The 13,930-nt window shown below is 36.9% G+C and overlaps 1 protein-coding gene across 1 annotated transcript in view; it reads left to right on the top strand.

Annotated features, from left to right (window-relative positions):
* AK5 (adenylate kinase 5) overlaps positions 1-13,930 on the top strand; it is a 531,421-nt gene that overhangs the window by 3,802 nt on the left and 513,689 nt on the right. Inside the window, exon 2 of the mRNA XM_006888596.1 lies at positions 5,560-5,746. Within this exon, the coding sequence (XP_006888658.1) occupies positions 5,560-5,746 (187 nt within the window). The remainder of the gene's footprint in view (positions 1-5,559; positions 5,747-13,930) is intronic.

Below are 13,930 nucleotides of genomic sequence, written 5' to 3'. Positions count from 1 at the left end.
ATGAATTTTATAGTCCTTGAAAAAACAAACATTTCTTTTATACTGATTTACTTACAAAATTTATATACATTGTTTTTCACACCAGATCTTTCCCATTTCCTTTACCCACCCCTCACTCTACCCATCAAATTGTGTGACCCTGTGTTATCATCCTGCCCATCCTCAGCTCTCTGCTCCTACCCTCCCCTGCTCAGATCTTCATACACACTTTATTAGATATCTTTCTCCTTCTATAATAACGGTTTTATACAGTATTTGTCTTTATGAGACTGAGTTAGTTCACTTAGCTTAATGGTCTCCAGTCCCTCCCAAGTTAGGTAGTGATTTTCAAAATCATTGCTCCTGCATGTTGTATAGTATTCCATCCTGTGAATGTACGTACCATCATTTCTCAGTCCATTACGTTGTGATTGGACATTGGGCCTATTACCATGTTCTTGCGGTGGTGAATAACACTGCTATGAACATTGATGTATAAGTCTCCATATATGCCTCAGTTCCTATCAGTGGAATACCTAGGTCGTATAGAATTTCTGTGTTCAGTTGTTTTTGAGGAAACACCAGACTGCCTTCCACAGTGGTTATACCATTTTAAAATCCCACAGTGTGTTTTTTGCTTATTTTTTTAAAAAAATACAACTCTTATTCATTGCCGTTGAGTCAGAACTGACTCATAGCTGACCCTGCAGAGAGATTTTAGAGCCTGTAAATTTCCTAGGAGGAGATTATTCATCTTTGTCTTGCAGAGTGGCAGGTAGATTTGAACTGCCAGCCTTTGTGTTGGCAGCACAACTTTAACGTTTAAAAAATAAGTTAAAGAATATATCTCTGGTAGGTTCAAGTTTGAAATGTGTTTTCTTTTTTTGAACAAATGTTTAAAAAAGAAAAAAAAACACTTTCTCCCAGTTTTGCAGTGAGTTCTTACTAGTAGGTAACTTTATGTACTCTCTGTTGATCATTCACCACTGTACCTTACAGCAGAAATTTAGTCATTAATTTGAATACTGAGGAAAGCCAAATTAGAGTATTCAGTACCTCGTAGGGCTAACTGGAGACTGAGTGGTAATGTTTCCTGGTTCCTTACCTACCCTGGTAGTGACTGGAGGAAGTTGTGGGATTTTTTGTTTTTGTTGTTTTGGAGGAAATCATTTTAATGAAGGAGTTTAATCCACCCCTACTTCCTTTTTAAAAGCAATGTCCATTGGAAGGCTTTATTTTGAAGCCAACAATTCATCATAGAATATTTGGTTGTTATTTTAGGATTCTCAGTTTGTCCAAATGCCTTGTTTTCAACTGTTAACTTAAATGTTGCCTATTTGAAACCACCCAGCAGTACTGCAAGAAACACTTGGTGATCTGTTGCCGTTAAGATTACCACAAAGAAAACCCTGTAGAGTAGTACAGTTCTATTCTCAGAATAGAATAGCTCAGAATCAACTTAATGGCTTTGAGTTTCTTTTTTGCTTCCTCATTGTCTTAGGCAAAGTTATTGTATGATGTTGAGTACATTCTGACTTGTAATGACCCCATATAACAAAGTAGAACTACCCCTAAGAATTTCTTAGGCTGAAATATTCCTAAGTCACCAGCTCTTTTTCTCTCTCAAAGCTGCTAGTGGGTTACTACCTCCTGTTTAGCCACTGTGTCCCCACAGCTTCTTGTTTAAGCAGTAATCAGAAATAACAACAAAAATAATCCACCAAACCTATGCCATCAAGTCACAGTGATAACAAACAACAGCTCATTGTTTTAAAATCAGAGACACATAACAGCTGATGCTCCCTCCAGTGTGTTTTCAGAGGCTCTCCTGTTGTTTCAGATGCATCTTGACTGAAAACAGGAATAGCAGAAGGATGTCTGTTTGTGCATTATTGATTATGCAAAGGCATTTGATTGTATGGATCATAACAAGTTGCGAATAACATTGAGAAGATGGGGATCCCAAAATATTCAATTGTACTCAGGTGAAACCTTTACTTAGACCAGGAGGCTGTTGGTTAAACTGAGCAAGGGAACACTGCATGATATAAAAATCACGAAAGGTGTATATCAGTGCTGTATCCTTTTCTCCTTATCTATTAAATCTGTATGCACAGTAAATCACTTGAAAAGCTGGACTTTAGGAAGAAGAATGTGACATCAGAATTGGAAGAAGACTCGTCAACAACTTGCAGTGTGTAAGTGGATGACTTTTCCTGGCAAAAGCAAGGAGGATCTAAGATGGTTATTGCAGAAGGTAAAAGAGTACAGCTTTCAAAATGAATCACATCTCAACATCAAGAAAACAGAAATCCTCACCACTGGGCCAATAGGCAACATCATGAAAGACGGAGAAAAGATTGAAGTGGTTAATGATTTCGTTTTCCTTGAATTCATAATCATACCCTTGGCAACAGCAGTCAAGAAATAAAAAGCATGTTATGTTGGGAAAGTCTGTTGTCAGGGACTTCTCCTAGATACTGAGGAGCAGTAATGTCTTTTTGAAAACTAAGTTGCACTTGACTCCCTATGCATGAGTGAGCTAGACATTGACTGAAGATGACAGTAGAAGAATTGATGCCTTTGAGCTATCGTCTTGTAGAAGAGTACCAAATATCCCATAGTCTTCAAGAGGAACAAACAAACATGTCTTGGAGAAAGTGCTTGTTGGAGGGAAGGATGATAAAATTCCTTCTCACATTCTTTGGGCATTTGGCCATCTGAAGGTGGTCCATGCAAATGGACATCATGCTTGGAAGGGTGAATGAATAAAAGAGAGAAAGACCCTCACCAAGATGGGTGGGTACAGTAGCTGGAGCAATCGGCTTGAGTATAGCAGCAGTGGTGAGGTAAGGCTGGCACAAGATAAGGGAAGATTCCGACCCATTGTTTATGGTATATAGCACTGGTGTGTCCATTTGCTGTACAGAGGTAACTTGTGGTTGCTGTGATGCTAAACACTGTGACACTGATGTGTCAAATGTGATAATGGTTAACCATGGTGGACAGTATTTGGTCGAGCTCCCTGATGAAAACAAGCTTGAAAGCAGGAGTGGCATCCACTTCCAAAATAGTTTGCCTCTGGAAACTCTATGAACTTGGAGAAATGGTAAAAGTTATACAAGTGTTCGGTCTTTCATTCATTGGGTCGTTGTAAGTTGTCAATGACTTGATGGCACTTAACAACAAAAACAACATGATTCATAATCCTTTCAACAGTACATAACAACAACATATTAGGTCATGCCTGCGAAGTTTTGGTCTGTTTTTCATACAGTTGCTATGGGTCATAGCCAACTTGATGACATGTAACAGTAGCAACATAGGACATAGTCTAACTGCCCTAGAAGTGGAAGATGATGAGACTTTGCCTCACATTTCATAAGATTCCAATCTCTAGAAAACGACACCATGTTTGATCTGGTGTGAAAAACTAATGTATTTGAACTTTGAAGGTAAACCAGTACAAAATTTAAAAAAACTTATTTTAAAAGTCATAAAAATAATATTTTCAGCAAAATAAAATGATTTAAAGTGGCTACAGTAATGGGTTTGCACATCAAAGCCATTGTGAGGATAACACAGGAACAGGCAGTCTGTTGTACTTGGAGTTGCTATGAGTTGAAACCGACATTAACAATCTAAGGGAGCAGATCACCACATCTTTTCTCCCACTGAGTAGTCTGTTGGCCTAGTTGGTGGGAAGGTGTATTGCCAACCCAAAGAAGGAAACTTCAAATCCACCAGCTGCTCTGGGAGAGAAACATGGGTGATTTCCTCCCCTGTTAAAGGGTCAACCATGCATCAGTTTTGACTCAACATCAGTGAGTTGTTTGTTGAATAAGAATTGCCTACGAAGTCTGAGGAAATACTCAAGAATAATAAACTAAAATATTTAGGAAAAATATCAAAATTTTAAAGTGTGTTTTAATATATATTAGTGTTATTAATTCTCTAAGTTCGTCACATGAAAATATTCCACAGAAAAGTATTTGCATTCCTTTCTAGTTCCCCAGAACAGCATTTCTAAATCTGTGGCAATTTTAGAAATTAGTACATGTGATACATGGGGGGAAAAATCATAGATCATATGTTATTCCCCTTCTTTTATTCCTTTCTTTCTTTTTGTAATTTGATCTCAGTGAACATTGTTGTGACCTATTATATAGTAAGACACGGTTTCTTAGTGAAAGAGAGGAATACCCTCAACAAGATGGAATGACACAGTAACTGTAACAGTGGACTCCAGCATATCAGAGATTGTGAGGATGGCACAGGGCAAGACAAGGTTCAGATGTGTTCATAGGGTTGCTATGAGTTGTCAACTCAACAGCATCCATCGACATCAACAACAGTCAGGATATGGGCATTTCAGGCATTGGGGGATTATAGGATAAAGAAAACTATGTTGTTGAAGACTTTATAATTTAAGAGAGGAAACTGATACATAAGCAGATGGTTTCAGTATAAAAGACAAATATGCTTGTTTGTGCTGAATGCTGTGTGGATGCAGAAGACACAGGCAACCTGGGGCTCAGGGGGAGTCTTCTGATTATTGTTATTGTTGAGTACCATCGAGTTGGAACCAACCCTCCAGTGAGTTTTCAGAGGCAGTTAATCACATGGGAGGAGATTGCCCATGCTTCTCTCTCAGAGCAGCTGGTGGATTTGAACTGCTTGCCTTCAGAATTACAGTGTCGTTTCTTACCGTTAGGCCACCTGACTCTCTTTCTGATTGTAGAAATAATAATAACAGCAGTGGCGGCAGCAGCAGCAGCAGCAGCAGCAGCAGCAATAACCCTAACCTCCACACATAATTCCAGAGAAATTTTTTTATTTTGCAGGTCCTTGATACAGTGAAAGCTCCGAGAGCAATCAACAGAAATGCCTTCTTCTTTTTCCAGATTTTGTGAACTTTTTCCATCGTACAAAGTGAAGAAGCCTACTACTTTTCTGTCATTCTCTATAGTGGAAAATATTTGCATTGTCCTTCCGTGACAGGCTTGCACCTTGCAAGGCTTCCAGCTTTCACCGATTTTATTATATATGCACTGCACAAACTTGAACATTTTTAATCCTCAAAGATCTGTGAGGTAGTTGTTCTTACAAGTTTTGAATAGATATATAATGGCAGAATGTGGCCCTTTTCCACAAGGTGCCTTTTATCTAACTTTGACAGGTAAATTTTAAATTATGAAGGAGCTATGCGACCTAGTGGTAAGGAGCTGTGCTGCCGTACCAGAGGCACAAAGCTCAAATGCACCAACCTCTCTGCGGGAAAAAGATGGGCAGTCTCTTCCCGTGGGATTAAAATACCTCTAAAAACCCATGGTAGGGTCAGCTATGAGTCATTTCCCACTCAATGGTACACAACAACAATTGCCTTAAATTGTTTAAAATACTCGAGCTGAAAATGAATTGATTGATATTTTAATTAGAGTTGTCTTAGTCATTTCAACTCTAATTGTTTATTAAACTGTAAATGAAAACATAACCTGAATTCAAAGATAGGACATACAATGCTAATCAAAGTGATTTAAAAGAATATTTTACTTGAACATATTTTGTTTTGTATTTCAGAGCCTTTTGAATGGACTTATGTGTTCCAAACCTGAAGACCCAGTGGAGTACTTAGAAAGTTGTTTACAGAAAGTCAAGGAACTTGGAGGTTGTGACAAGGTGAAATGGGATACTTTTGTCAGCCAGGAGAAGAAGACCTTACCTCCACTCAATGGAGGGCAGTCACGGAGATCCTTTCTAAGAAATGGTAATGTATATGTGAAATAGTAGACAGTTTTATAGTGAAAGCAGCTCTTTTTCAAATATGCTCTATCTTTAGACGATTCTTTGGAGAGGGACCTGATGCTCAGAAAGGCAGAGAGCCGTGAAGGAGTAGAAGCCACTCGACCCAGTATACTGACACGGTGACTGCCACAATGGGCTCTAATGTGTCAGGAAGTGTGAGAATGGAACAGGATAGGACAAGGGTTCAGATCTGTTGTTCATAGGGTTGCTATTGGTAGTACTCTACTCAATAGCACCTAACAGCAACATGGACATATTATGATTTAATTCATAATATATTTGACCCTGAAGTGTGATTCATCTCATTGCTACTTTCTAATCATCTCTATGATAAGACAAAATTACATGCCATTGTCCAGCAATTCACCAAAGAAATTTTATAATACCATATTCATTATTTTACAGAATGAATTACATTACAAATGATAAGGTTTTTCTTTTGCAAATAAGATCTTTCCAGATAAATGAATAGGATACAGATAAAATTGGTAGTAATTACTTGGCAATTCAGAAATTCTCATTAGTTAGAATGAGATTTGCCTTATTAATATGTTCCCAAATTCAGATTTCATAGTAATACATCCACACAAATGCATATAAAGTTCCCTCTAGCTAATTCAGCGGTATTTATTAAGCAATTATTGAATGCAGTACATTAAATTAAGCATTTGGATGCCACAGAAGAGCAAAAAGACATAAATTTAACTTTCTAGGAGTCTATAACAAAGACATGAAATTTATTAGATTCTTTGTTTTATGATCTTGTTTTTGAAATGTGTGTTTCTCAAAATTATTAGCTCATCTTGGGCTGAGCAAGCTTTTCAAGTACTGGATGAAGTTGTGAGCTATGATGTAATGTTGTAGATTGCCTTCGAGTCGAGCACTACTTATAGCAAGCCTATGAACAAAAGGTCTAAAGTCTTTTTATAACTATTGACTTTTATCAAAGTTCATGTTTCCAGAGGCATGTTGTTTAGGAAGTAGATGCCATTCCTTCTTCCAAACCTGCCTTAAATTGGGAGCTCCACCAAACACTGTCTATCAGGAGTTAACTGTGTTAGCATTTGACACCCCAATGGCACAAAGTTCAGCATCACAGCTACCCCAGGTTACCTCAGTACAGCAAATTGACAGAAGAGTGCTGTACCACTTAGAAGAATGTGTAGTACGTACAAAAAGAAAGCAAGTGTATATTAATTCTATTCTAATGACTATGATCATATTTGCAAAACCATTCTAAAAAATAATACCATTAAAAGTCTTAGCTGTACAGGCAGAATGTGAAGACAATTATATTTACAATACATGTAAGGAAGAAATACATCTTAGTTTCAGCCTGTTTTTTTTTTCTCTTAGTCATGACCCACTTAGATTTTAGTTAAATGCAGTGTAGAGAAAAAGTCACAATGTGTCAGTCTTTAAGAAATATAAACAGAAAAAAACCCCAGAAGAAATATTTCCCCAAACATCTCCAGAGGAGGAGGCTCCTTCCCAGTACATGCAGAAGCCACATCAGGTGATTAGGTTTGGTGCTCAGATATCTTGTCAGAAGTTGAAATGATCCTACTACCACCAGCACCACATTCCCAAATACTGATGAGAAGCAACTTAGATGTTTGACATTTCCATTTAAAACTACTAAATGTTCAAATATTGTAACCAAGCAAAACAGAGACAGCAAAACATGAGGTAATAAGATTAGCTTTTCAAGTCTTAGAGAGCAGTTGATCTTATTACTGTGTAGAGTCTCTTACTCCAATCCTTCTTACATAAAACATTGTCATTTGATACAAAATAAGTCATCACCTTCTGTGCTAAATCCTAAGGTTATGTCCACATATACTTACACAATTGGATTTGTACAAATGTTTAGATTTGAGGTCCAGCACTAGAGAGATTTACACTATTTGCACACAGTCTATTCACATACTTGGTTTTGGTTAACATCAGACTAGAATTTCATATTTAAATTTTCACTCTTTATAAATAGTTCATGGAACACAGAGGGAGCAGAATTGGAGTTTAGGGCTTCAGTGGAAACTGGCTGCAGGTTGACTTGGCACTTCTCAGGGCTGCAGGTTCTCACCAGAGTCCCATTTAGCTACCACTGCAGGGCCACTTAGTAAATCACTATTTCAATAAGCAAAATATTTTCTAGTAGGCTTGAAGAGTTTGCACAGCTTCCCAGAATGACTAATTTACTTCCCAGGGTGTCGACACACTGTTAGAACCTGGCTCAACATAAAATATATGCTCTATGACTTTGTTAAATAAAATGAGATAAATAAGGGGAACTCATTTCTAAGTGTTAAAATTCTCATGAATTTCAGGTATTGATGTTTTGCATCTGCTATACTTTTACACTTTTGTGTTAAGTCTAAGCCTATGACATTGTGTTCATTGAAAAGTTACTCTCCTATGGAATTTCAAATTAACTGTTGAGCAACAAAATGAAACCATAATGTTTCTATTTATATTGTTATTTAGGTTGATTATAGATAGAATCCATTCAAACTAGGTATATAATAAATGCAAGGGCCAAACTAGAGAACATATTTTTCGTCTAAGGCAGGCAAGTTAAAATCTTTTTAAAAGGCAAAGCCAAGCCTAACATATCGTTGAGGTCTTATTGGACCCATAGATTACTTGTTTGGAATTCCAGACTGAACGGTATAAGCTAGGACATGAATGATAAATTTAGCTTTAGTTTTCATTAAAATTAAATTGCTTTTCAATTTTCAGTTCCCTACACCTTCTAATATTTGTCCAGAGCTCTCATTGAAAGATCTTTTAAGTAATCATCAATAAAGCCTTTCTTTATGCTATGGTTAAAAGAGAATTAAGCCACACTACCATAATCTAGAACATATGCTGACAGATAAAGGGGTTTGCAAGCTCATTTTCCTTGTAGTAATAATTATAAAATGTTTTATCCATTTGTGTTTGTAGGATTTATATACTTATTATGGGACAAGTGATTAAATTAAACAATATTTCTAAATGCTCTGTAACTCAGAACATGTAACAGATATCACCATGAGAGTTCCTTAAAAAATGTAATAAAAGCAAGAATAATTTCTCAATCCATTCCACTATGGTTGGACATCTGGACTATTTCCATGTTCTTGTGATGGTGGATAACGCTGCTATGAACATGGGTGTACAAGTCTCCATTGGAGCCTCAGTTCTCATTTTCTCAGAGTATATTCTAATTTTCTCAGTGTATATTCCAAGCAGTGAATAGCTGGGTCATATGGAATTTCTATTTTCAGCTTTTTGAGGAAGCGCCAAACTGCTTTCTAGAATGGTTGTACCATTGTACAATCCAACAAACAGTGTATAACAATTCCTATCTCACCACATCCTCTCCAACATTTATTACTTGCTGTCCTGTTAAACTTTGCCACTGCAACTGGAGTCATATGGTATCCCATTGTGGTTTTGATTTGCATCTCTCTCATTGCCAGTGATTTGAAGCATTTCTTCATGTATCTGTTGGCTATTAGAATATCTTCCTCTATGAAAAATTTTTCCATGTCTTTTGCCCATTTTGTAATTATTAGACTTTTTTCTTGTGGAGGCCCAGGAGTATTCTGTAAACTTTAATTATGAGATTCTGGTCTGAGCTGATATTGCCAAATATTTTTTCGCAGTCAGTAGGTTTTCTTTTCACCCTGTTGGAAAAAGGTTTTGATGTACACAATTATGGTACATTTACACAATGGAATACTAAGCAGCACATAAGAACAATAATTTTGTAAATTATTACCTAACTTGGGAGGGACTCGAGAACATAATGCTGAGTGAACTAATTCAGTTCCATAAGGACAAACATTGTGTAAAATCATTAGTATAGAATGAATATTAGGATCCAAAGGAGGGGGGAAGGGGGAAAGCAGAGAGGAGAGAATGTGTGTGGGGTCACACAAATTGATGGGTGAGAGAGTAAGGGAAATGAGAAGGAACTGGTGTGAAAAACAATATATTCAAATTTTGTAAATAAACTAATATAATTTAAAAAGCAAAAATGAGTGATTTTTTGGCAAATTTTATAAGATTTCACTATAAATGCAAGATCAACTTTTCCTTTTTTTCCTGCCATATTTAAACAATTGAGCAAATGCTTACCTGTGAAATAAGAGATTTAGTTCCTATCTCCAAATACCCATAGGGCTTCTCTTTTGGAATGTGTTGTCTCCTTTATTCATTGTCTAACTTTCACATGCATATAAAAAAACTGAAAATACTGTGTTTGCGCCAGGCATACTTTAGTCTTTCAAGTGACATCCTTGCTCTTTATCACTTTAAAGATGTTCTTGACAGAAGATTTGTCCAACACAGTATGTCTTTTGATTTCATGACTGTTGCTTCCATGATGTTGGCTATGGATCCAAGTAGAATGAAATTCTTAACAGCGTTTATCTTTTTTTCTCTGGTTAGCATGAGGTGGTTTATTGGTACAATTGTGACGATACAGGGTAAATAAACACAAATAAGAATAAAAAATGGATGTCTTTCAGTCATTCATTCAAGTTGTTGTTAGGTGCAGTCAAGTAAACTACATATTCATAGCAACCTTATAAACAATAGATCTGAATCTTGCCCTATCCTGTGCCATCCTCACAATCTCAGTCAATGGCTAAGTCCATTGTTATAGTCTCTGCATCAGTCTTTCTCATTGAAAGTCTTCTTCTCTTTCATGTACCTTGTACCTTTTCCAGCATGATGTCTCTCTCCAAATACTAGTGCCCCCTGACAACATGCTCAAAATATGAAAGACCAAATTTCACCGTCTTTGCCTCTAAGGAGGGAGCTGTGGTGTCCTAAAGCACTTTGCTTCAATTTCCTCCAAGACAGATTTTTTTTTTGTTTTGTTACAGTGTGTAATATATTCTGTAGTCTTCTCCAACACCACAATTCAAAGCCATCGACTCTTCAGCCATCCTTATTCATTGTCCAACTTTAGGAAGCAACTAAAAATACTATAAAATGCATAAGACTAACCTTAGCCTTTGGCTAGGTATCAGTGTCCAAATTTCTTGGCATACACAAGTGAGCATGTCTGGCTTGAATCTCTTTGTTGAGATACCTCGATTGCTAGTTCATTAATAAGTCTGTCTTTTTCTGCAATGCCTTCAGTACAGCCTAGATTCTTCCTTCAGTACTATTAGTTCTCATTTGCTACCTCCTGAAGTGGCTCTGTGTTAGTCTTTCTGGTACAGTCACTCTGTATATTCCTTGCATCTTCCTTTGATTCCTCCCCCCTCCCCTCACCATTCAATATTTTGCCTATAAAACTTTTTAGTATTGTGACTTGAGACTTGATTTTTTTCAATTTTTTCCAGCTTGAGAAATATTACCCATGTTCTTCCTCATAGCTTTCTAACTAAGGGAGTTTATGCATTTTTTTAATTTGCACATTTTATTGTAATTTTTTTCTTTTTTAATTAATTTTAATGAACATTTACAGATACTTTGGATTTTCATTCATTCATTGTTGCATTTCCCCCCCTTCCCAACCTCCCCCTCAGTTCTTTCTTCTCTTTGAAAAGTAAAAGAAAAATTCTTTCATTGTTATACAATCCTTACCCCCAAGTCCCCTCCACTATGCAGCCTTCATTCTGGACTCCTGTTGTAACAATAATACTTAATAATGTATCCCTTTTAAATATTTCTTTCCCTCATCTGTTTCAATGCAGTATACATAATTTATCCTGTCTTTTGCAGTCTTCCTCCAACCCCGATGTCAGTCTCATTTTACAACAGTGGCACTATGCAGTGTTTGTCCTTTTGTGACTGAGATATTCCACTCAGCATAATGTCCTCCAACATCATCTATTTTGAATAATATTTCATGAGTTCTTTGCTTTTCAGTGCAGCATAGTATTCCATTGTGTGAATATACCACAGCTTCTCTATGCATTCATTTGTTGCTGGGCACTTAGGTTGTTCCCAACTCTTTGCTATTGTGAACAAAGCCACAATACACATGGGTGTGCATATGTCTGCTTGGGTGTCAGTTATGGTTTCTTTGGGGTATATTTCAAGTAGTGGAATTGCTGCTGGGTCAAATGGTATTTCTATTTGCAACTTTTTGAAAAGGGACATACTGCCTTCCATAGTGGCTGCACCATTTTACACTCATACCAACAGTAAATAAGTGTTCCAGTTTCTCCACAACCTCACCAGCATTTGTTATTTGCTGTTCTGTTAAATTTTGCTATCTTACTGGCGTGAGATGATATCTTAGAGTTGTTTTTATTTGCATCTCTGTAAGATCCAGGAATTTTGAACATTTTTTCATGTGTTTGTTTGCCATCTGAATGTCTTCTTTGGTGAAGTGTCTGTTCATATCCTGTGCCCATTTTTCAGTTGGTTTGTTTACCTTTATCTTGTTGTGGTGCTCAAGTAATTTATAAATTCTAGAAATAAGTCCCTTATCTGACATGTCATTAGCAAATATTTTTTCCAGTCTGTAGCTTCCCTTTTTACCATGTTGGAGAAGTTTTTGGATGTGCACAGGTATACAAGGATGGGTCAACATAAGAAAAACAATCAATGTAATTCATCACATTAACAAAGCAAAGAATAAGAACCACATAATCCTATCAATTAATGCAGAAAAGGTCTTTGTAAAAATCCAACACCCCTTCCTGATTAAAAAACTCAACAAAATAGGGTTAGAGGGGAATTTCTTCAACATAGTAAAAAGTATATACACAAACTCGAGAACCAACATTGTTCTCAATGGAGAGAGATTAAAGGCATTCCCTTTAAGAACAAGAACTAGGCAAAGATACCCACTATCACCTGTCTTATTCAATGTTGAATTGGAAGTCTTAGTGATAGCAATAAGACAATAGAAGGAAATAAGAGGTATCCAAATTGGCAAAGAGGAGGTAAAATTATCTCTATATGAAAATGATATGATAGTGTATTTAGAAAACCCCAAAGACTTAGCAAGAAAACTACTGGACATAGTTGACCAGTTCAGCAAGGTGGCAGGACACAGATCAACATACAAAAATTAGTTGGATTTCTCTACAATGACAAAGAGAATACAGACCTGGAACTAATAAAATCAATATTGTAAAATTTTGTGTGTATTCTTGAGCTGCTCTTTGACATTTTCTCTTTATCTCTCTTACTTCCTTATTTCTTCCCTTTGCATTAGCTTCTTCTACATCAAGTTTCAAAGTCTCTTCTAACATCTATTTTGATCTTTCTTGTCTTTCTAATATCTTTGCTTTCTTTTTGACTTATATTGGTTTGCTAACAAAGTTCATATATATTGTGTTTCACACTATTCTTCATTCTCATTGTGTTTCATACAATCATTCTCATGCATTATGTTTTTTAAAATGAATCACCATTAGATCTTGCTTATCATTACTCTGTCTTTTCACCTGGATCCTTCTCATTTCCTTTCTACCTTCCCCCATCCTATAAACTGGGCAACCCTGTGGTTTCACCCCTACCCATCAGCCCTCCCTCACCTTGAGTTCCCATGCATTTTTTACTAGTTATCCTTATATTTTTACAATAATAGTCTTATGTAGTGTTTGTCCTTATAAAACTGCATCAGTTCACTTGGCATAATGCTCTCCAACCTCTCCCAAGTTATGTAGTATCCTTCAAACTCATTGCTTCTGAGTGCAGCATAGTATTCCATTGCGTGAATGCACTACAGTTTCTCAATCCATTCAGTTGTTGTTGGACATTTGGGCTGTTTTCATTGTTCTTGTGATGGTGAATAACACTGCTACGAACATTGGTGTCCAAATCTCAGTTTGTGTCTCAGCTCTAATTTCCTTGTGGTACACTTTTGTCACCAGTAGCCAGGAAATTAAAAGATGTATTGCCATGGGAAAGTCTGCTATTGGGGACCTCTCCAAAGTACTGAAGAGCGATGGTGTCTCTCTGGAGACTAAGGTGTGTCTGATACAGGCCATGGTCTTTGCAGTCACTTGTTATGCATCAGAGAGTTGGACAGTGACTAAGGAGGAGAGAAGGAGAATTGATGCCTTTGAGCTGTGGTGCTGGAGAAGAGTATTGAGGGTACCATGGACTGCTAGGAAAACAAATAGATTCATCCTGGAAAGGGTTAAACCAGGTGGCCCCCTGGAGGCAAGGATTCTGAGGCTCC

Source organism: Elephantulus edwardii, unplaced genomic scaffold (genome assembly GCF_000299155.1).
Source record: "Elephantulus edwardii isolate Elephantulus edwardi_28Jun2011 unplaced genomic scaffold, EleEdw1.0 scaffold00069, whole genome shotgun sequence".
In the NCBI taxonomy this organism is placed as follows: domain Eukaryota; kingdom Metazoa; phylum Chordata; class Mammalia; order Macroscelidea; family Macroscelididae; genus Elephantulus; species Elephantulus edwardii.
Note: the sequence above shows the minus strand (reverse complement) of the source record. Positions and strands in the feature narration are given on the sequence as shown.